The 24,389-nt window shown below is 41.8% G+C and overlaps 1 protein-coding gene across 12 annotated transcripts in view; it reads left to right on the top strand.

Annotated features, from left to right (window-relative positions):
- LCOR (ligand dependent nuclear receptor corepressor) overlaps positions 1-24,389 on the top strand; it is a 70,458-nt gene that overhangs the window by 6,073 nt on the left and 39,996 nt on the right. For 3 of the 12 annotated variants that reach the window (XM_085554637.1, XM_085554638.1, XM_015867120.3), the window contains exons 2-3: positions 20,246-20,311; positions 20,744-20,823. The exons of 1 other annotated variant lie outside the window; for it this stretch is intronic. In XM_085554637.1, the coding sequence (XP_085410763.1) occupies positions 20,246-20,311; positions 20,744-20,823 (146 nt within the window). Of the gene's footprint in view, positions 1-8,606; positions 8,700-18,570; positions 18,664-20,245; positions 20,312-20,743; positions 20,824-21,425; positions 21,594-24,389 lie in introns of all 12 variants that reach the window. 8 more of the 12 variants (XM_085554631.1, XM_085554630.1, XM_085554634.1 and 5 more) reach the window with 5 other exon arrangements.

The following is a 24,389-nucleotide window of genomic DNA, read 5'->3' as shown; positions in this document are numbered from 1 at the left end:
GTTCACTTGTGTGAAGCAGTTTCCCTGGTTCTCTCTTTCTTCAAAGCTCTGTGTCTCATACCATGCTCACTCTCTAATCATGTGGGCTTAGCTTTCCCAACCATGCTGGCTGCTCTTGTCCAGTATGTCCATTAGTAAGTTACAGCTTTCCACCATCTATCCCCAGGGTCTCTGCAGGCTTTTGGGGATCCTTAGAACTCCTGAAAAATCCATTTGGCCTCAGTATCTTCTCAGAAATGTGAGAGCTTCAGCTTTTCTTTTTCTCTTGAAGGAAGTTGTAATCATTTTGTGTTGTTGTCATTGTATGATTTGTGATTCTGCTTGTCCTCAGAGCATTTATCTCTCACCTCACATTTACTTTGTTTTCCATGCTGTGCAGCAGTAGCACGTGCTCTTTTAGGGTGAGTTGACAGGAACTCAGCTCTCAAAGCTGAGTAGGAGATTGAAGTTACTCTTCAGCGCTCCCTGCCCATTGAGATGAGGTGGAGGTTATGTTGTTTCAGCATTTCTGCAGGACGTCACTTCCTGTGTTGTAAAACTGCTGTTAGATGCATCCATTTAATTTTTCCACTTCCTTTAAGGAGAGAAGATGGTAATCCTGTTGCATTTTCTAGAAGCGGCTGCAAAGTGGCTGCACTGGGAAGACTTGCAGGGAGACAAAGGATGCTCCTTATGCCCTGAGGACCATGATATTTTATGGAAGGGAGAAGGGGGAGAAAAGACGACTGGACAAGAGCCTAGTATTCGTTAACAAAGGAAGCTTTCAGAAGCTGAATCCAGCAGTGTGGAAAGATAGCAGAGGCTACCAGGCAATCTCTTAACTCTTGAGTTGAGTTTACTAATGAAAAATTTCCTGGTTCTCTTTGAACTTTTTTCTTTAATACATAATGTGTGCAATATTCAATATCTGCCTGGAGAATTACATAGGTCAGTCTGTGCACAGTGACCTTCCTCCCACCTCAGCTGCTGTTGGAGTTGAGTGGTAGTGGTCATGTTTCGGAAGTGGAGTAACTGGCAGAGTAAGAAGAGGAACAGGTCATGGAGCTGCAGAGTTGTTCACTTCTCGATTTCTTCTTTTCTTTGGTTACGTTAACAAAAGGATGTGAAAGTTCCACCCCGCAGCCTGCAGTTCCCCACACTGCTCCTTCCACAGTGCTGATGCTCTTCACGTCGTGGTGTTGGGGTCGGTTGTGCTCAGCAGCTTGCTGTTTGGCTCCCACTGGAACTCAGACAGCACCTAACTGCATTACCTGTGTAACACAACCTGACATCAGCCTCCTGCCTTGCAAGGACAGGCTAGTCCTGCAGCTGTTCAACTTTCCATAGCAATTCATGTGCAAAAGCCCTCTTGTGTACTCTGCCTGTGCTTAATGAACCAGCAACTGTTTGGGTCAGTTTTGTTGTGGGGTAGCCTCAGATGAGCAAGCTGCATGTGCACTTCAGCCTTGTGTCTTGTGGCCAGAAGCCCCTTTTGGGCTTGTGTTTTGTAGGCTTGCACTTGAGAACTATGTGTTGCAATGTGCAAAATGGATTGTGATTAGGTCTTAATAGCTTTGTTTAAATGCCACCAGCAAATGGGCTTGCTTGGCTTTGGCCTTCTTCTGGATGCATCCATTTCTTTGTTTGCTGTTTTGTCCTATTCACGAACAAGTGGGAGGTAGGCAAGGATTATTGCAGACTTTGTTTCAGGTTTGGTTCCCTTCTAGGTTAGGTTTTAGAATAGTGGCAAGAGTGATGAAAGCTGCTTTTTTGGTGGTATTTTATTGTGGCCTCTTGAAGCATCTCTGAGAATGTGCTGTTGGATCAGTTGAGTGAAGAACTGTTTTTGCAGAGGTCAGTACGTAATAACTTCCATTTTACTCTGCAAAACCAAGAGAATAGAAGTGCATGGAAATGTCTTTACTTTTTGACCTTAAGGAAACTTAAAATCAATCTTTTTAAAGCAGTGCTTCCATTTACTTCCTTTAGAAAAGGAGGAGCGTATCTGCCTCATCCCTTTCCACTGAATATTTTAAGGTGATTAGTGGAATTTAAATGTATGTGTGTGTGATACTGTAATATCTCTTGGGATTTCTCGGTCTTTTGTTTGTCTTTTTGAATAAAAAAGGGGCCCTCTGCTAGAACTGGCTTCTGAAACAAACAGTGACAGAAACTTCCTTTCAAAGAAGCATCTACAGTGGTTTCTTTTGCTTGTAGTTTCTCAGTCTAATCGATCTCGCTGCTAAGGAAGGGAAGTGCCCTTTGCTGGCTGTAAATGCCCATTGGGAAAGTTGTTCTCGTCTTCAGCGCGAGGTGGAATGTTTCACTTACCTCCATGGTTATCATTCATCTGTAGCTTCTATAACAAAATTATAACAACTAGAGTACAGGCATTGGTATTGCTCACTAAATGCTTATGTACTGCCTGCAGTCTTTTTTCCTTTTACTTCCCTGCCCTCATTGTCATCCTGTGCATTCGTACAGCGCTAAAATGTGTCTTCTGGCACTGTGTGCTGTTAAGAGGACCCAGTTCTGGTGTCTTCCAGGAGTATTTTTGTACACCCTTCACAAAATCTGTGCCCTCTGCAGTTTTCCTGGAGTGATACGTGGTGATCTGGGAGTGGGCAACTTCGGTGCTCTGTTGAGACAGGCCTTGCTGAGGTCTTTTGGGCACGCACTCTTGGATTCAGCAGCAATGCTGTGTTTATCTCTTGAACAAGCCTAAACTGTCGAGAGAGCTTTGTTTTGCCAGAGCTCTATGAGGTTGGTTATTTTAAACCTGGAGCTGGCAAGAAGCAGCTGTGGGAAAACAACCCTATTGCCTGTAGTGTAAGTTGTGTGGGGTCTTCGTGTTTTTCAGGAGCCCATGGTTAGAAAATAACTTCTAAATGATTTGTAAATAAGGGCTGCTTTCTTTTCCGAAGTGGCTGTAGGTGTTGGAGTATGAGATGATAGTTGGTCATCTGTTAGATTAGGATTGAACTTCCTTTCCTTTCTCTTCTCGTACCTTGCTATTTTGAAGCCAGTTTTAACCAAAAGTGGATATCGCTAAACTGGCTTATCCCGGAAAAGCTCAGATTGAAAGCTAACTTCTGGAGAAAGGTTAGAATGGGATTATGTAGGTCTGTCTAAGCGCAACACTGCCTATAATCAAGGCTTCTGTATTTTTCCCCTTTCAAGAGCTGTGCTGTGAAAGCCAAACTGCTACAGAATCGGAAGAGTTCATTAGTACTCCTCCCTGGCAAGGCTGTGAATGAGATGTTGAGTACATGGGCTCCAGTGTCTGCTGATGTCAGTGCCGCACGTTGGCAGATAGTCAGAAGCAAAAGATAAACTGCCTTTCTGGTCTCAAGAAGGGTGACTGATTTATTTTAATGAGTAAAGGGTGCCAGAAGCACGGTGAGGACAGTAAGCTGTTTGGTAATCCCCACGTGCGTTGCTCTTCTGGGTACCAAAGCCCAAGTAGCCCATCCTGTCCTCCTGCAGCTCACTTTATTTTACTGGAACCGTGGCTGAGCTCACAGACCGAGTGCAATAACAGTACAAATATAGAGTTCAGAGGTTACTCCGTTCAACAAGTTACTCAGTTTCAAATTAGATTAAAAAATGACTTTGTAAGTCAAAGATGTTGCAGAATGGTAGTCCATCCTGCCATGGAGGCTCCTCGCCTGTAGCAAACAGATCGGTTCTTGTTCCTAAATCATCTGTTTGCCTGTGACTAATCTTGAATACATGTCTTCCTGCTGCTTGTACTTTGAACTCAATTCAGTGCTTCCAAATGAGAAGAGCACATAGGACTTGCAATTTTTTCTATGCCAGGTAGCCCAGGGACTCCTGCGTTAGGAAATGCCTTATGCAGCTTGTGTGTAGTGGGTGATGGAGGGGAAGGCATGCAGGAAGAAGTCAATCACAGCTTTGTTGGTCTATACTTACTGACATGTTGATGAACTTTAGCAGCTAAATGCACTTGTGATGACACCTCACAAACTTCGGAAAGTAAGCAGTTATATTTGGAAACTTTTCATTTGGATTTTTCGGCACTGAGACTACTAAACCTACTTAAAAAAAGGAAAGTCTTTGTGAAAACGTTAGCTCCTGAGAAACCAGCCTCTCCTTCTTTCATGCTTGTGGGTGTTCCAGCATCCTAACCCTACAACCAGCTCAAGGTCCTCTCCTTTCTCTCTTTCATCCGGTACTGAAACTCAGAGGGCTTTGCTTTGTTGTAAGGGAAGAAGAGAAATAGTTCTTTCATACTCAGTCTCAGGGAAGAGGTGAGTGATTTCCCTGATCTCATCTTTAGAGCAGACAGGTCTTAGCTCTCAGCATGCCGTGGCGCTGCTTAGGAGGGTTTTGATGGTTCCATCTAAGCAGCACACAGAGCTAATTGCAGAGCTGGTTTCTACTGGCAGGCTTACAGGGTTAAGAGTGTTGAATTTATAGCGTAGTTGTGAGATTCTGTTTGTTGAGGCAGAGCTTTCTTTTAAAAATGATTCTTGTTCTGAACGCTGTGATTTGCTGCCCCTTACTTTTGCCCATGCAGTTGTACCTGGCTCTGTTTGTAAACCGGGTCTGAAGTGCCTCTGAGCTGCCAGCCCTTCCTTTGCAGGGGCTGCGGGAGGGCACAGGTACCTGCTGGAGCTTGGCTGGTGGGTGAGCTGTCATGGGCAGGGATCCCTTCCTCGAGGCAGGAACAGTCTCACTGCTGGCAGTCCATGCTCAGCCTGGTGTTAGGAGCAAAAGCAGATTTGGTTGATCTTGGGCATGTGATCTTTCACTCAGAGTGGCCTCGCTGAAGTCATAAGCTGGCTCTAATTTTTGGAAATACCATGCAGAATGCTTGTCTGCAGCCTTTGGATCTCCTTGGTGATGCATTCTTTCACTCAGGTGGCTCCTCCCCTTGAGCTTGGTGCGAGGAGTGGAGGATGAGGGCTCTGAGGTCACAGGCGTCAGAGCCTTGGGGTGTCCCAGCAGTCCTTCCTCTAGGAACCAGTGAAGGAAAGTGAATAGTTCTCTAAAACTAGGTCTCCTTTGGAAATCTGGGTCTAGCATAAGTGAGGGTCAGGCTTCACAAAGAATGCTGTTAGAACAGGAGATGATAAATGTTACTAGCTGTATAATGATTTGGTTTGGTTGCATCCACTGAAGAAGGACAAAGGTGCATCTGGGACGAAAATCAGAAATTGTTGTTGTTTTCCTTTGGGAATAAGTGGGCTGCAAGTACCTTGTGAAATGGGATGGTTAGTTTAGCTGGGAGCTTTGTCTGTGAAACCCAGTAAAAAAGAAAGAGAGGTCAGCCAGAGCAGCCAAACATCTTTTTCAGCAAAATCGAGCTTAAAATAGGTGTTTCCAGCAGTGGTTTGTTTGTTTGTTTTTTGGGGGGTCAGGAGATGGGGTGGGATGGGGCTGAGCATAACCAAATGCAGAGGGGAAATCAGCGCTGTTTCATTTGGAGGTAGCAGAACCACTGACTAAATGCTGACAGTCCTTCCAATGAAGCATTTTTGAGAGGTGGACAAAATAGCTCATGTTTTGGTGGTAGTGGATTTAGGTAAGTACCCGCTGTCCTCCTGGAAGCACATTCTTCTGAAGCCTGTGCTTATTGGAGCTGTAGCGTAAAGCTGAGAGGAGAGGCTGCTGAGGGAGGGTAGGCAGGTGCTGCGGTTTGTGCTATGTTGATGTTCTCTGGTTTTAGCTTAGAAAGCCTAATAGAGATTATTCAGAAAAAAGCTATTGTAAAATGTGGTTGTCCTTGGTTGGTGAGTTACGGTTAGGACAGCACAGAGCTGCATCAGAAAGCCTTTATTTTTGGAAAAACTACATCAGAAAATGGTCCTTGAGAATACTTGATAGAACACGGTGTTGGCTGTTGAGCCAGAAGCTGTTCTTTTTCCAAACCAAACAGAATGCTATCTTTTTTTTTAACTGGATTATGTTACAGTAATAAAAACAGCTCTGGAGAAAGTTACATTTCAGAGAATGATTTCATTCCTTTTCAGAGAAATCACTGTTTTAGTGGAAAATATCAACGTTTATTGGACATTGAGGTTAAGATGCATCAATTTGAATCAGTATCTGTAGAAGATGCTACAAGAATTCAGTGTACATTTTTAAGAGAAGGAAAGGGATGTGTCTGAGTCACCTTACACCAGAGCAACTACAGCAATGCATTGCAGCATGACTTTGAGGAGACTGCAAGTCCAACTGCAGCCGTTGCTGAAGTGTGAATTTGTGTTGAGTTCATATTAGGTGCAGGTTTGGGCAGTAACTTGGATGCTTGTTTCTGATAAAGAACAGTGTTTATGTTGCTTAACCTCCCACATTGCTCGTGAAGGTTACAGGTGTTTAATGGTGATCAGTATAGAAAATCGTTCAGGAAAAGCCTTTGTCCTGTGTCAGGAAAATAGAAAGTGTCCAGGCAATGTGTGACAGAAGCAGATTTTCCCGTGACAACAATTTGTGGTACTGATCCCTGAGCCACCTTGTCGTGTTGCCTTGCAAATGCAAGATGAGTGAGCAGCCAGGGGTGGAGAGGATGAGTGGGATCAGCCCTGTCAGCGGAGAGGTGGATTTATTGTGGATTAAAGTGCCAGGTAGTCAGTAATAGTAGCTTCGTGACATTGAAGACATTGCAGAGTTCCTCATAGCGGTAGCCTTCAGTTAGCAGTGATCCATCTTCTGGGAACTTTAGTTTAGTGAGCTGTGGAATGTTGAGTGGTCTTACGGTGCTTTTCGTAGTTCACTTACACAGGGTATTTTGTACACACGTGTTTTGCTGCTGTTGTGTTTTTTTTTCCCCGTTCCTTTAAAGCTCTTGAGTTGGACAAACCTCATTTTGCACCCAATGCTGCCTTGCCTAGTTCATATGCCTCCAATTGCAGTACATCTCCAGCAAGTAGATAAATCTTTAATCCAGTGTGTTGATTTTAATAATGTTGATAGTATCAGTTTCTCTATAATTTTCTATAATGAAGACATTGGGATCATCATTACCCGTTGTCAACAAAAAGTAGCTTCCAGAGATCGAATCAGATGAATCTCACTATCTTTATGCCCTCCTCTAGGATCTCATAAGAATTTCTTGATCCTAATTCTTACAGAATAATGGTAATCTTCACTCTAACCCCAAAGTAGGATAATTAACGTACTTCTGGATGTTCATGTTGGCTTAATCCATTAAGCTAAGGGTTTTGTTTACCTGTTTGGGTGACCTGCACTTTTAGTCTCTACAGAAATAAGAGCAATCGTGCACCTTTTTCCTTACATACAAGTTGGAAAGATGGGTTAGTGATTCTTTGTTCTTACCATCACACCACAAGCAGAAGCTGTAGGATGCTATAGGATGCCATAGGATGGCTTACCTCAGAAATCACTTAGCTTAGCAGTTGTCAGGAGGAGGCAGGAGGGAAAGCCTTCAGTCTCCTGTTTGGATGTGATGATGGTGTGCAAACTGAAGCATAAGTCACTGTGCTGGAGCTTGTTCTAAGAGGCAGCAACATGATAGGCAGAAATACGGCCTCTATTGAAAGAGGCTGGGTTTTTTGTTCTTTTCCTTTATTTTTTCCTTCCTTTCTGGTTTCGATCTGTGGATTGCCCTGGGTATAAAGCGTTTGGTTCTTCACTGAAACCTTGTTACTGAGGGTAACAAGTCCTGCAGAATTACTCTGTTCTGTTTATTTGGGAATAAAGTAGAATAAATGTTTCACGGTTCATGCCTGGAAGCCTTCCTGAAGAGCAAAGGCTCGACGGTCCTCAGAGATACACACTGGTTACTTAACCAGCCGCATTTGAACTTAGGAGGTGCAGGGGAGAAGGAAGGCCCTTGAAGGCCATCAGCAGAGGTGAAAAGAGCCGACTGCCTTTAGCTTGACCCTACAGCTGGGTGGAGCGGGCATCCGCTGCCACAGACGAGTGGAAATCCTTGTTCTCAGAGAAGTAACTTGAGGGCTGAAGTGGAGGGTGAAAGGTTTTAATTCTCTTCTTGCAAACGGTTGAACGAGCTGTTTAGGTTTCTTTGCTCGGGGACCACATGAATAAATCTGAACAATGCAAGGTTGAGTTGCACCTGTAAAAATGGATTCATTTTGTTAGCTTCCTCCTGTTCCTGCACAAAGCCTCACGCAGCAGAAGTACTGGAAAAACCTGCTGCGTAGGCTTATGCTAACCGTATGTTAACTTTGCTTAAAAAAAATTAAACCCTACCTCCTGCAGAACTTGATTTGCCATTGAGAAGAGCTTTCCACTTGCTGGGAGTGAAGGGGAATTTTTCAGTCCCTGGCAATTGTGTTAGGAAATGGCTATTGTTACCGACTCAAAAGACTGTAGAAAGAACTTTAATTTCCCTGCTCTGTTTGATGCTTCTGCAACTCCAAACTGTTTTTCATTGCAAATGTTCGGCTGACTGTCCGCTGTTGCTGCTTCTAGGTTTCTTTCGTTTTACTCTTTCTTCCTGTACCCCCCATGTTTCCTCTCCATTGAGTGTTTGAAGTTATTTTTTGTGAGATTTTTGTTTCAAAACTGACTTGATTTTTTCTCTTCAGGGCATTTGATGTATTTGCTAATGTTTGCAACATCTCCAAACGTAGTGTCCTCTGTGAATGAACTAACATGCTGTTTACCCTTTCTTCCAGATCCAGTTTCTGATCCTACTTCCACATTTGGGAGTATGCAAGGGACAAACGCATCTCTTTGCGTAGCTTGACTGGATATCCCAAGACTAGGATGTTAGTATACTTAAACCATTTTTTGCATTAAAATGTTGCCAGTATCTTAATTGCACGTAGATTATTTTTTGAAATGTAATTAGCTTTATTGGCTTTATGCATATTCAGAAGCCTGCTGGTAGAAACAGTTTTTCTGCAGCCTGACTGCTGCTTATTGATGACTTCAAAATGGGTGCAGGAGAAGGAAGAATTTCCTGGTTGCTTTCTAAATGAGCCAGCTTTATTTAGTGGTACAGCTCTAGTGTTCATTCTTGAAAATCTTGGCTCTTTGTCTAATAAGATTAACTGTAGGTTAATCCAGGAACGTATACAATCTTCAGGCTGTGCTCGAGATATTTATGAAAGACCGCTTCAGACTTCTGAATGAATGAATACGAGCCTAGGAGGGATTTTGAAATACTTGGAATAGCCAAATATCTGTAGGAATACTTGCATCGAGTAACTGTAAGACTTTGCACGCTGAATATCTGTATCTATCTATATATATTTAATCCTCATGTTGCAGGTTCTGTTACTCTGGAACTTGTAAGGAACCAGTTATCTGGAAGAGCAAAGCCCTGTGCTAAGATGTTTGTTGCAGCACTGATAGTACAGCTTCCTTTTAAAATGTATTTTGTGGTTGTGCAGTTATTGTCTTATGAGAGATTGCATGTTTTCTGTTATGTAAGCAATTATCTGGTGGTAATTATCAGCTCAATGATTAAGAAGTCAGCATTAAACTGGTGTGCTATTTTTAAAATATGTATTTTTGAGATGATCACTTCTTGGAATGTCTCCTATTCAAGTATGAACATTTAATGGAATTGTTGATTGAAGCATTACTGTAAGCAACTATTTCAATGACTGAAGTGACTGGGATGCTGATGGCAGTGTGCATTGTGTGGCTGTGGGCTCTGCAGGTTCCTCTGCTGCCCTTGTTTTCCAATGACTTTCTTCTGTTCTCGTCCCTTTTTAACAGAAGGCACTTCTCTCTGCACGTGGTTTGAATTTCTTTTGTTAAAGCTCTTACCAGTATTTTTGGCCAACACTTTGAATTAATTGGTTACAGTTTCTGTGTTTTCACACCTACTGTCCAGCTTTGTGTGTGGATAATAAATTTGGGTAAGACTGCAGTTCTTCCTTGGCTTAGCTACTTTGGCAGATGTTTTCTGAAGACCACGTGCTTGAAAAGTGCAGTGTTTTGCAACACTTTGGAATCTTACTGCATTCAGTTTCCATGCTTAGTTCCTTCACTTGCCCCTCTGGTGCTACTCCAGTGGTTTTATGGGAAAGCAAGTTTGCTGTGATCACTTTCAGGTTTTCAAGGGAACTCAAGGTTCATTAAGTCCTGTTAATTATTTTAATTTCATAAAATCTGGAGCTCAGTGTGTGCTCGATGTCTAATGTTCCTTGATCATGGAGATGTTTCTGGTACTGAAGAGCACTTATAAAACACTGGCTGTAGAGAAATAACCTTCAGAGGGTGGAAGGTATGAAACTGATGGTGGTGGCAAGTAGGCTGCATGCATGAATTAGTTCTTTGCTTCTTGTGCATGCTGTCTCTGGCAATTCCTTGTTCTTTCTTCATGTTGTGTTTGTTCATTAAATATATGTGATACTCCGGTTGAATAATATGTAATAAAATCATATATAAATAACTCTGTAGGGAAGAATGTACTTCAGGGAAGATGTTAGCAAAGTGTCACAGATGTGAGGTTGCTTTGTAGCTTCCAATATCTGAACGCCACTCTGGCCTTGAAATCATTTAAAAGCAGATGATTTGCGTGTAAGCAGCAGAAGCAGTTTGTATCGAATTCCTTCACTGTTTATACAGTTGTCCTGCTGGCAGCTCCTGCCCAGGGATTAGGAAATCCATTTATGGGATTCTTTTCTGAAAGGATTGTCCAGAAGTTACAAAAAAAAAAGCTGCAGTGGATGGTGACCCTGATCTGCAGAGCTCGGAGGCTTTTCTAGTGAAGCAGAAACAGCAAAGTGCTTCTGTTGTTTCTTCACACAGAGGTTGTTACAGATATTTTGGTCTCCATTGAATTCAGAAGCACAGCATGGTGTGGAATACTAAGCTTGAGAAGCTTTGTTTGTATATTACCTGGAGAACTGAATTCAGATTGCAAACAGGCAGTTTGTGGTTGGCAGCTTATTAGGAGGCTGCCACCAACAAATCAGTTGAAGATCTGCAGAACATCCTGAACAGGGCCTTCATTCTTTGAACAGACCTGAGGCAGTAACTGGTCTACTAAGGCTTCTTTTTATTGAGATCCCAGCTGCAAAATCCAAACAAGGCTTGCTGTTTGAGAAGGGTGACCTGCAGATGCCTCTGTGGCATGTTCCTGAATAGAAACCCCCTCATTTGGTTAACTGTGAGTATATTGGAGATTCTGCTGTAGTTTGAGTTTGAGAAACTTGGTGTATGGAAGCTTAGTGGGACTGCTGTCTTCTCTCAGGTTCAGATTGCACACGTTGCTTTCAGGCATCAGACTTCAACTAAAAGGAAAACGAGCTGTGAGGGGGATGGGGTTGCCTCAAACCAAGTACTGTGGGTAACGTGACTTTCTGAATTATGGCAATCTGATAATGTGTTAGAATAAATGACACGGTGGGGACTGAGCTTTGTCAACCTGCATAGAACTACTTGGATTGGGAAAGACTTAAAGATGATGGTAGGAGCTAAAAGTGATGCATATATGACTCATCTAAGTGCAATTGAAACTGTTATATATGCTTGCAGGCACCAAATTTACTGCGGTTATCCAGAAAATAGACTTGGATATAACTTTGATATCTTGCATGGCCATCATAAGGGATGTTTTCTCTATCACATTATTTTTGCATCAACCCAACTATCAAGATTTTTGTTCTGAATGTGACCTTCAGTTCACATTCATTCTCCTGTGAAGCACATCTGCAGGAATAGCTGATGGAACTGAGGACATGTGCCTGTAGCTGAAGGATTAGTAAGAATTGCTACCTGATGTCATGGCGAATGCTGCATCTCAGTAACAGTGAGAGTCTTCTTGGTGACCTTGTCTTTGAGGAGAATTTCCACTGAGCACCAGAGGTCAGACTGTTTCATCACTCCTTACTGCACGTTCCTTGCATCTGTGTGTAGTTTTTCCTTTTCAGAAGAAAGCTCCCTTGCTCCCAGCAATGCTCCCTCACATCTGGCAATTGCAGTTCCCACAACTCATTTCAGCACCAAAAGTTTGGCTGCTGTAGCTTTTTGTTATGAGGTTGTCAGCAGCCCTGCTTACTTCTCGGCATCTGAAGGAGGGTCAGGGCTCTGGCTTCTTAGTGGCGCAATCTCAGGTGTTCACTGAAGGACAAGTAGGGATATTTCTGCCGCTGTTTATTTTTTCCTGGCACAAGAGTAACAATAGTAATACAACTGTGTCCTCAGTGATCTGTGCGAGAGTTACAGTGTGCTTACTTTGTAGCATTGTGCCTTTGCTACTGTTATGCTAAGGGCCACGAAGCTGGCTGGGCTCAGCGGTGCTCCCTTTGTGTTTGTTTGCTCCTTGTGTTGTGGGTGCACAGAATCATCACTTAAGGATCATTTTGAAATACAGCTTCAGCTCTGACAGCTAGTTGTTATATTGTGTTCCGTAGCTTATGGCTTTCGGTGTTACAAACCTTTCCTCTGTATGGATTTATTTTTAATGATTTAATTTCAGGTGAATAGCTTCCCTTCTGTCCCCACTTCTAATGATCCTGCCTTCTTTCTGTTAGCTGCCTGGAATACCCCATGATTTCACCTAAATCATCATTTCTACCTCAGTTGAGGCTGAGCCATCGGTCTGAAAAAGCTATGGGTGCTTTCCAGAGTTTCTGGAAACCTTCTTAAGATGTCAGGTGTACTTCACTGTAGTCAAGATTCAGCTTTGTTTCTGTGATCAAGATCCTTCTTCTCACTAGCGTTGCAGTAAAGCAGTCACTTGACTTGATGAAGTGGTGTATCCTTGCATGTCTTAAGGATTGTCAGGAAGCTGTCAGTTAGCTGGAGGCAGAAGGCCTATTCTTCATTGGGGCAATCATGTAATGGCCTATGCCAGAGGTTTCTTTAGCATAAGACAGACTCTTACAGTCACAGACAGCAGAATCAAATGGCTCCTGGCTTACCTATAAGATAAAAGCTGCCTCTCAGTTCAGAAACATTCAGTAAACTTTTGCAGGCTCTTGCAGTTTCCTGATCATCATCAAATTTTAAATGATGGGTGATGCAACTATATTTAGTTTTCTATGTAGAATCACACTTCCAGTCCATTTTTCAGACTTTGATTGTATTTGAAGCTGTTATTACTCTGTGCTGGGGTAGCATGGTATATAGAGGTAAATGCTGGTAGGTAGTGATGTCCCCTTATTTTGCCTGGCAATGAAACAATAACAACTTGTTTGTGCTGGATATGAAAAAATTGCTTTAAGTTTGAGAAATGTTTGGGATTCTAACAAATTTCTGTTCTGATGTTTTGTGCTATTGAGCACTTTCTTTCTTAGGCTATTTGGCTCTTTGGATCTGTCAAACTTTCTGTCTTGTTGGTAGAGTTTCTCCCCAGTGGATTTTGTGTCTGGTTGCCCACTGAAACTTCACACTTGGAAGTTAAAGAAATAAGAGCACAATCTTTGAATTGAGATAGATGTAAGAAAATAAAAAGCGAACAGTGTATGTCTTTTTTTACTAAGTTGTGTGCTGCCATTAAGAAAGCTGCCTTTACTTCAAGAGGAAATGGTAGCTGCGTAGTTATCTTTCTGTGATGTCTGTGTGCTCTGCTTTATTTCCTAGAGTAATGCGAAAATGCGAGTATGTACATGAAAACACTTCAGAGTTATGCCCTGCCTCGGTGCTGAGTAGCTGTGGGGGAAACAGGACAGTCTTTTAGTAAACCTCGTGGTCTGCAGCTGACTTGGAAACCAAGAGCACAACACCCTGACCTGATCAACCAGCCAGATTAATGATGCAGTCTGTACACACTGGAGGGTTTTCCCACCCCTGCAAGTCCATGTGGCGATTCAAGCTCAGGGCAGCTTGTAGCTTGAGGGTGGTGCTGAGACAGCTGTGGTGAGGAATCCTCATCTTGTCTTGAATTCTGCCTACATTAACGTGATTCTTGGCTTGATACCAACTCCCAAAAAAACCCTTGGGCAGGAGTCAGGAGATGACCCATGTTCTGCCATTTGTGCTTTTGAACAAGCTTTATAACTTATCCCTTCTGTTTATTTTGTTGGGTTTTTCCTTTTCTGTTTTTTCTTTTGTGAATGATCTTTTTCTTGCTGGGAATGGTGAGCTCTCTACCAGTAAGAGTGCTGACGTAGCATTCTAGAAGACTGATTTCAGTTTCTTGCACCACAAAACTGCCCAACTTACTCTGTCTCTCAGTTCCTCTGTATAGCAAGTGGGATGCACCTTCTTTCAGGTGCATCTTTTAGGAGATCTGTTATGTCTCTTTCCTGTTGGTGGACATGAGCTTTGTGGCACTGTTGGTGGATACGTAGCTGTCTTTCTGCCATGCTTAGCTCATTAACTTTTAAACGCCATACTGCTAGTTTGATATTCCATCAGAGGAAATGCACTTAGATTTGATTCTCAGAGGAAAAGGGATTGCTTGAAAGGGATGCTTGAAGAGAAGAACACAGCTGGTCTGCTACAGCTTCTTCAATAAGTCTGTGGTCCAGAGTTGGAACTTGAAGGATGTCTGGTCAGAAGCACTCGCTATCAGCAGTACTTCTCTACTGCCAAAGTAGTTTTCTGTCCCTTCTTTTTTTCTTCAGATTCCTCCTACAGTAAGGTACAGTAACAGTACCTTGGGCAGAACATGGACCTTGTTGGCTTCTTCATGAAGCTTACCTCCTGGAGCAGCTGTTTTTAAGTGGAAAATACATTAGTTTAGGGCTGGAGTATTCTTTTTCTGTTGAGCTTCAAGGGCCTCAGCAGCTAATTCTGCATACTGTGTTTTGTGTTTCCCAGGGCTAATTGTGGAATAGGAGAGCTACGTGTTGTCATATAGGGCTTGGTTTTGCTCCTTCTTCTGAACAGTTCCTACCTCAACATCCTTCAGCTGGTTGTTCTTTTCTTATGTGTGCACGTGTTTGTGTTCATACAGAACCAGGTTACTGTTGTCTAAGGTCCCTGGAAAGCCATTCTGTTCACAAAAGCATCTGTTTGGAGCAGTGATGTCTGCAGAAATTTCCTGAGCACTGGAATTTCATTAACAAAAATGCAGAAATGTCGACTTAGAAAAACTGAAACCTTTCAACATTTGCTCCCCAGGAAGCAGATATAAAGTTGTTCTCACCCATAGTTTAATTTGACTCCACTCAAATAAAAAGATTTCTCATCATAGGTGAGAGAATTGAACATTCCTTTATTCCTGCAGTAAAGCAACTTGTATAATTGTACGTATGTCCTGAGATTTGGTGTATATTAATAACTGTCCTGTGACTTTTTTCCCCCTCCCCTGTTGCTTGGTCCTGCCTTTCTATTAAGATGCCTGTGAGTGAAACGTTCAGGTTTAATAGATTTTAGTCCTAAAAGGGACCGAATTCCCGTGTTACACATAGATTGTAGGGTTTTTTTGAATTAATTTCTGCTTCAAATCCCATAGCTGTGGATAAATATATATCCAGTCTTGACCAGAAAATCTTGGTACAAGAAATCCAATAAAAGCCTGATGTGTGCTGGTAGTGGCTGCTTCCTACTCATTGATGAGATTCCAGTTGTTATGAATGTAAGCAGGGACAGAGTACAAAGGGAGTGGATGTTGGTGGTCAGACTGTGCTTCCCAGGTGCCACCTCTAGAGCCCTTGCCCAGGGTAAGCATTGCACTGGTTGTGTGCTGTGTTATTCAGTTTCGATGTGCCCCTGTAAAACTGAGGGTGCTTAACATCTGGCTGAGCTTGGCCAGCTTCCAGTTTTACCCACTGGATCTTGTGGTGTCTTTGAGAAGCTATTTGTTCTTGTCCCTTGATGTGTTTTCTGGCCTCCTCTAGCTTTCCCCCTCCAAAGTGGTGTTTGATTGCATTTGCTTTGGTGAGCAGCCCAAGTGACCCGGCCCCTCTGCTGTTCACTGCTCTTCCCATCTCTGTATCTCCTGCAGTTTTTGTGGCTGCTTTCATCCAAACCAGTGATGGAAATATTGAATGGCACAGGACCAAGAACCAATACCTGACAGACCTCACTGCAGTAATTTCCCATTGACATAAACATTTCAGGAGCTGTCACTTAATCAATTTTTATCTATGTGTATCGGGCTGATATTTATTTTTTGGTTGGCTACAGTCAAAATATTTGGTAGCGTGCCAAAAATGTTTCACGTATTTGATAGTATTGTATCAAACCTGTTCCTGCTAATCATGTTTTCAGTTTCATAACATTAAAATTAAATATTTTTCATAAGCCCACGTTGACTGACACAGTTCCTACTGTTAACTCCTGAATGAGCTGTTCTGTGGATCTCAAAAACCTTTATCAAGTTGAAACCTCCATGGCTGTCTGCTCAGAGCTTTGACATTTCAGAGGGGATAAGCATTTTTCCATTTAAAAAAACAACAACCAAGCAAACAAACAAAATAAACCACTCACTTCAGTAGCGTTTTGAAGATGGTTAGCTAAGGAATGCGAAATAACCCTGAGAGGTTTTGTTGCTAAAATAGTGTACTATGCTGTTCTATTAAGAGTTTAATGTACTACCATCTTCTTATGGCCATTTTCTTATGGACTTCTTAAAGTTAATATGCGTAAATACTTTCTTTTTTGTTTCATATTCGCTCACCTTCAATCCATGTATAACTCAGACCTTTATATTTGCTCAGACCTTTGTATCACTTCTGGGATTCGATGTATTCTTTAAGTCCCTCTGCTGTTCCTCCAGCCTGTTGTCTCCTCTTTGTGCTTGTAGTCACAGCCATTTTACTATAATTTCTTTAAGTAATATTTTTTTTCTTGGACGTCATTAACAATGCATGTAGTAGCAAACAGTAAAGACAAACTGTAGCCCTTTATTTTCTTTTCTGCTCTCAGATCTGGCTCCTGTTAAGTGGTTCATGCCTTACAGCTTTGACGAGATACGTGCATATTATGTAGAGAGTATTAAATAACATGTTTAAGCTGTGCTGTTTCAAGGGAAAAAGAAAAGCATTGTTTGAAGAGCAAAGCTCATGGCGGACGTGTCAGTGACAGTCCAGAAATGCACCCACACCTCCTGGCTATCTCTGGCTTTTAAGAGAGAGAGAACATGTCTTTGGTTAATCCATGCAGCCAGTGGAGTCCTCTTCTCGACCATCAGCTTCTCTGATAGCTTTTCCAGGAGCCTGGTGGCTTCTCAGTCAATGGAAGAGCTCTCAGCTGTGAGGCTCCAACTGGATCTCTTCAAAGCTGAGCTGGTGTGGTCTTAAACTGTTAGCCAGCAAACTTCATTTGAAGTTTACTTTTGTGCCTTAAAGTATTTGGTTACAGGAGGGAGGATGAAAATAAGAAAGCAGTGAAATTTGATCACCCAGGAATGCTCAGCTTTAATTTTCTGCTCTCAGCTGGAAAATGGCTCATCAGAAGATATTTTGGAGAGTCGTGTTTCTCAAATACTGCTTTACTTTTAGAGCCAATAATTGCTGGGTTGTAAATAAGGTGTGTAGCTATCTGTGGACTTGACAGCGTGTTCCACCTTTGCTTCAATACAAAGGCTTTCCTTTGTTCTTTCTGGTTAATTTTAATGTTTCTTTTTTATTTTACCAACGCTGTGTATTGCAGAGCTTACTGAGATGGAGAGCTTGTATTTTTTTTTTTCTTAAAGCTTCATAGATGTTTAATTTTTATTAAAAAAGCAGATATTTTAAAATAAATTTTTACAGAAACACCCAAAAGATATTTTTCTTTTAATGGGTCACCAGTGACTTCAAGCTTAAAAGCATGGCTGCTTTGATTATGATTTATGTGGGAAGCAGAAGCCCCTGAAATATTGGTGTCTTCACCCCTTTTGCTCTGGTGTCGTTCTATTGTCCTGCAGCTTCCCACTGGCCCCACTCTTCAACTGCTGCGAACGTTCAGGCACCAAAGTACTGATGATGGAAACATCAAAACAAGAATTTAGCAGAGGCAGCCATGTTCATTTCTGTTCCAATTGAAGTGCAGGGAAATATTGTCTGCCAAATGGACCATGGAAAAGAAATGTTCTTTTCAAGCTTCTAAGAGTAGTGACATCAGATAGAAAAATACTATAAAAAGTAGGCAACTCCTTTTCAAGGTTTGGTTTCAATTGTATTATGTATGATGAACCATGCAGGGTGCACAGTTGTTGTTTTGGAGCCCTGAATGGCTGAGTATTACAAGGTAGGGCTTAGATTGTTTTTACTGTGTTGCACCTTGCATTTGGGGGGAATAGGGCTTGGCTTCGTGGCAGTTTTACCAGTCTTTAGTATAATTTTTGAATACATTCATGCTTCCCTTATTTGCCTTTTTTAATGTCAAGCATTGCACATAAGATGTTCTGCTGTTGCTATGCAACTGCTAAATCCAATATTTAATATTAATAAAAACCGAGTGGCATTAGCATCACTGAGAACAGTGGGCTAGCAAACTATGATTGTACAATATCCAAGCTGTAAAACTTGGCAGGGACTTCAGTGTGCGATTGCGTGCATGGCAAACTGTGGGGCATGAGTCACTGGCGGTTACTATTTTAAGAGTGGTGAGTTTGAGTAAAATCCTGAGCTCCCTTGATTTTTATTTATTTATAAATGCATTATATTTTGAACAGAAAGATAAGGAACGAGGTTGGTTAGTTGTTGCATTTCAGGTACCAGATCGGAGGGGTCGCTGCGCACGGAAGGGTCAGCGTTATAAATAAACCTCTGGGTCAATTCCCTGATTCTCCTGTTTTTCTTCTAGGTCAGGTTGGTCGCCCTTTCCCACTGTTGCTGCCACTTCCCGAAGCCTGAGTTGGCTTTTTTTGGAGGCAGTGCTTCTTCTCTGCCTGACAAGGTGCTGTTCAATGGGATGGATAGTTTCTTGGCTTCTCCTTTTCCCCCTTGTTTAGTGGTATCTCCCTTGTTTCTGCTTCCTCCTGACTGTAATTTTACCATTGCTCTTTCTCTTTTTTTCTTTGTTTGTTCTCTGCTCGGTGCTTTCTGAGATGAGATTTTCAGTGTCAGCCTCTTAGAGGTGTTAGATCAAGGATGTTATGCTCTGGCAGTGCTTTGGCTCTTGAAGTCACATTGCAAGCTACAAATTCTACAGGGTCTTGCATCTTGTATGTAGTAATGTAAGCGCAAGGAAACTCTTGCTGACACACAGAGGAATATAATGTTGCTTATCTTTTTCTTTTGAAGACAAGACCGTTGTCTATGAAACAACCATTAGATCTACATATAGTCTGAGTTACTTTATTATTGCTTTGTTTTTGTTTTTTGCAGTGTAATAACTGATTTCCTTCATAGCACACAGTCATTCAAAGTGGTTTGTCAGAAGGGCATTCTCAGGTGGTTTATCTGTTCCCAGTTCACCCATTCAAGTTTCTCTAAATTTAAAGCTGTGTTTTCATCTCTTAAGAAAATTCTTCTATTTCTTCTGCCTCTCTCATATCCAGGCAGGTAGGAGAGGTTACCCAGTTCTGCACAAACTGTTGTTAAACCCACAGTGCAAATGCATTGCAGGAGTAGGGAAAGAACCACAGTGAATGCTAACCCCGGGTTTTGTGGCCATGGTGGAAATAGGTTTTTATAAGCAGGTGGACTTTGTCTGTACCACTCAAAATAATCTCTGTACTTTTCATTTCGCTCTTGTTAACTTGACTTCTCTGCAGCATTGGGTAGTTGATAGCTCTGTAGGTTTTACTGCCAGCAGGAGTTTAGTGCAATATTGATTTAACGTTTCCAAATAATGGCGGTAATTTCAGTCAAGGCTTTCCCTCTTTTAGAATAAACTAAAATTGGTTAGATTTATTTTAAGTGTGGCATCAATCATGGCACTGAAGTAAATCGGGCTGTATTTTAGATGCAGATCTTTGACACGAGCGGTGTAGTGATTAGAATTTGGTTCCTTAGGGGCACGGCATTGCTGAATCCCTTTCCTTTTAATTTTCTCTCTTCAAACCTGTAACTGCAGAAAACATTGCTTACAGTATTTGTCTAAATGTAGGAAAGTAGCTGTATGCCAGTCTGAGATGGAAGGATGAATTATAATGAGTTATTCCTAATTGCAAAAGCGAACCTTTTTTCTGCTTTAAGGCTTAAGCAAGATAATTTTTCCCAATAGCAATTACCTGGGTGTCGTGAAGCACACCGTAGATACTACAACTTCCCATTTTCTTTTCAAAATGGCTTATTTCAGTGTCGTGCTGCTTTTTGTTTTTAACCCAGCTAAGTGCAGGAGTCAGTGGGCTCTGGATTCCGCTGTGGTTTGTCAGTAGTTCAGTCATCGCAATTGACCCATGTGTCTTGTAATGCTAAGAGAAAACACGTTGAGCTCTGTTCTTGGAACAGATAAATATAGAACTGCTATTGTGAATATTCTTGTAGTGACGTACTTAATCTAGAAAGCTAACAATTCTTTTATTTGCTTTTAGGGTTTGAAAGTATTCTAGAAGGCCTGTTTGGACCTGGATTATTAAAAGATCTCAGTTTGTTTAAAGGTATTCAATCTCTATGTTTGTATCTTGTTCTGCATTTCTAATGACAGAAGCAGCCCCAGCTCTGCCTCTAGAAAATGTGTGTTACCGTGGTGATTTGTGCTTTTCCCCCTCCCCCAGGCAGTGCTCACAGTTAGTTTCATATTGGCTAAAATTACTAATGAGTGTGCGTTCATCTTTATGTAGCTGGGAGTGTATTTGGCAGTGTTCAGGAAAAAAAAAAAAACCAAAACAAAAAAGATTTGTTGTGCATAGATCAAATGTATCCAGTTTGGTAATCTGGGGATTTAGAAATATGGCTGAAATGAAGCCTGCATCCTCAGAATGCAGGCAGGAATGTTGTGAAACAGGTATTTAATTTGGCATTTCTCTTTTGGCTCCAGTTATGTCGCGGTTTATGAATATGAAGTAATCTGCTATTCCTCTGATTTACAGACTGTGAGCCTGAAGGTGTTTCTGATTGGTCTTTTGATGAAAATTGTCTTTTCTGCTGCCTGAGAAGAGAAAAAGTGAAGGTAACAATGCAGATGTGTGAAGCTCGTAGTTGTAGGGGAGGGACAAAGGGAGGGAGTTTGCTGCTCCTACTTAACTGAGCACAGAAAACCTGCAGCCACCTACTCCTTTCCCTTCCTTTGGAATTTTCTTAATTAAAATAATACACGTTAATGAAGAGCCTTTTTTCTCTGCAACTTTTTCTTTGTGGTACGTCATGAAGACTTTTTTTTTTCAGTGTGTGTGTAGTGACTTTTTTTTTTAATTTTTAATTTGATTTATGGGTTGTTTTGTGTTTTTTTTTCTTGTTGTTTTTTGAGTTCTTTGTAAAAGATCTTGTTGGGATCATGTAACCCTTCCCAAGGGAATCAAACTGTGGCTTGTGTGTGCTTACCACAGTAAGACACTGGGCTTATCTTCAGTATGGAAATGTGGTCCATTTTAACCACCTAGAGGCTCATTCCCTATCTCGGAATCTCTTTCCCTGTGGGCCATATCCTTTTATTAAAGGGCTTGTGTGTGTGGCAGGTTTGCTATTGTGCTTGTTTATAACCATGTCACAGCCTAAATATGGGCAGGTCAGCTTTGCCAACATTTTACACCTGTAGTTTGTTTTCTTAACCAGATTATAGCTGTGTATGAAACAAAGGTTACCACGCTGTACGTGATTGCTGCTCAGCCCGTGTGTTGAAATACTGATTGCTCTGTAGTGTAAGAAGGAAGGCTCATCTGTCTTGGGAAAACATCATTTCCTGGATCTCTTAACTGCTACTTCTTCCTGCACAATGTAACTGTAAGTGCAGAGGGGTTCTCTGTAGACTTGTGAATGAAACACAATCGCCCTTCCTTCTGCAGCAGCTAACGTATGACCTCATGGTTTGTTCATAAAGGAAGTGCCTTCTTATTAACAGGGGGACTTGCCATGTTGCCAGTTAATGCTTATTTTTATATTACGCTGTTTGTTGAAGCATTGGGAGGAGGATTAGAAACGCTTGCATTTAGAATAGGCGTAGCGCGTAATACTTTGTTGAGGCTGACAGCAGGTAAGCTCTGTGTGTACTTATGCTGCTAGGAGTTCTGTCTTGTTTAACTTACGTCACTTATATAAAGACAAAATTCAGCATTGAACGTAGTTGTAGGTAGGTTCAGGAATGAACTTTGTGGTGTGGTCAGTCTGCTTGTAGGCTGGGAGAATCTGTTGATGTGTGGGTAGATCTTCAGATAGACTGCCTACATCTCAGTCATCCTCATAGGCCCACAGTAACTAAAATAAAGCTCCTGAAAACCCATTATTTAGGTGACGACTGGAAGCACTGTATAGCGTATAAATTAGACATGCTTTTCTTATTCTCCTCCAAATTCTACATAGCCTTTTGGTCAAAAACTGAGATGTCACTATTTATATTTCCAGTGCACTGTGCTAGGTCATTGAGAGCCAGTGATGTGTTTTTATGCTGCTCTGTTTTTTTTTTGGCTCCTCTGGTTCCCCATTGTACTGTGTGATAATTTTTAAATGGGCAAAGAAGGACACAGGTTTGGTCTGATCTGGTATTGCTCTATTGGGGCAGTTTTGGCATCTGGGTCTAAGGAGGTTTTAGGATTGTGCACATAGAATGACACAGAATGCAGCAGGGACATGCAGCATCATTTGCCAAAAGCGTGAGGTGAGGAGAAGGAGATGATACGTTTTGATCTGCCCAGAGACAAATGTGAGTTAACAAAGGCTGCATTAGTGTCAGTCACAATGGGCCTGGGTAGAATAAGTTTTATAAATAAAACCCATATCTGTCACTTTCCATTTCAGTAGCCAAAAAATGCTTCTTTAAACCCTTTTTCTTAGAGCTGATTGATAAATAGAGACAGCAAAGAGTGCTTTGTACACATGTTTGTTCGCTGTGTGTCCAGATATCACTGTCTGTTTGGGGGATGGCGGAGTGGAGAACAGAGGTAAAGCAATCTATTCAACCCAGACTTGTGACCTCTGTTAATCCTGGTGATTCCTCTTGCACTGGGCCTAGAGATACCTCAGTTTGTTTTGGAGTACATGGAAATTTTTTCCTCTCTTCCCGCCCTCCCCCAGCATTAACATTGCTGTTCCAGTGGTGTTTTATTTTGTTGAAAGAGAGAGTGAAGAATATGGCTCCTCTGAGACCTTGTGAGTGCTTCATGTGTTAGCTGTGGGCGATGGCAAGGTGGGGTGTCCCTCTTCCTTTGTGGGCATGCTGAATTGCTGCCCTGCTGGCCATAGCGTATGTCGTTAGCTTGCAATATGCAGTTAAATATAGCTCTCTTAGGGTGGTCTTCAGGTAGTGTGAGTTTGATGTGGTCATCGTTTGAAGTAAAGCCTGATATCTCATTGTTACTCAAAAGTTTGTAACTCCATTTGGTATTCAGCCAGATGATGGATGGTCTTCCACTGGTGGCCTGAATTAAATTGGGAATGGTACCAGTCTTATTGGAAATCTCTCCTGTCCAGCATTTGTCATTTGTAATGATAACTTTAACTTTTCCTTTTGAAGGAGTTAAAGGCTTAATCTTCTAAAACTACTAAGACCTGTCTGTTGCTGTGTGTAATATGGTTGCAGTTGTGTTTTCTGTGCCTCAGCTTCTTACCTGCTTTTTTGCTGTCGATGTGCTTCTTTTCACTTTTTTTATCAAAAGAACTGAGTGGGATGGGATCATCTGGGTTTGTGCCTGCATAAGAATGGAGATGGACTTAAAAGCTGTGTCACTGACGGTGCAGCTGGGAGCAAGATAGCCACAGCCATGCAGCATTCTGTGCTTTGGGGCTCTGGCTGACACCTCTGTTGGTGAAATAATCAGTCAGTGTAACCAGCTCTCACTTTTGGGCGATGTGTAGGTACGTGTTCTAACAAGTTGAAAAATAATACAGATCTTGTGGGGTTTTTTTTGTGGATTTGTTTGTAAGAAAGCCCTGTAACTCAGGTGGCTGTGTTTAAGGAGACCTGGGTGCTGGACTGGAGGATGAGAGCTGGAGGCCCTGATTAGTTTATTGGCTGAGTCGTTTGGGGAAGAAAACTGCCCTTATTCTCCCACCCCTTTCAGTGATGCTAATTCTTGCTTTTACAAGCAATCAGATTCAATTACATGCATTCTTCAAAGGAGGGGAAACCATCTGCTGAAGTATTCTGAAGAGATTAATTTATTTGTAGCAGTAGTTCTACTTGCAAATGCATGGATTTTTTTTTGCCAGCCAAAATACAAGATGGTATTTGATAGAGGAGTAGACTTGAGTGTGTTCACATGAGAACGTCAGTAAAATACATGCAAAGTTAGGAGCTAAAATCTCCCGGTCCTATTTTTGCCTGTATCCAAAGGGTTGTATGCAATAACATAAAGCTTTTAGAAATTAGAATTTTTTTTCTTCCATCATAGAAAGCAAAATAACAATATCACAGTTGTTTCACTTGTATGATCAGAGAGAATAATTAGTTAAGGAAGGAACTGCTTCCAGATCATTAACACATGTACATTGACAGCATGAAAGACAGAGTTAGCAGCTCACGCAGCATACTCGCAGCAAAAGGAAACAGATCATGTTCTGTGGGGCCCAACTCAGTGAGCTCCA

This window comes from Coturnix japonica, chromosome 8, assembly GCF_054131305.1.
Source record: "Coturnix japonica strain WE chromosome 8, WE-NBRP24, whole genome shotgun sequence".
NCBI lineage: Eukaryota > Metazoa > Chordata > Aves > Galliformes > Phasianidae > Coturnix > Coturnix japonica.
This window is presented reverse-complemented; position numbering and strand designations above follow the sequence as displayed.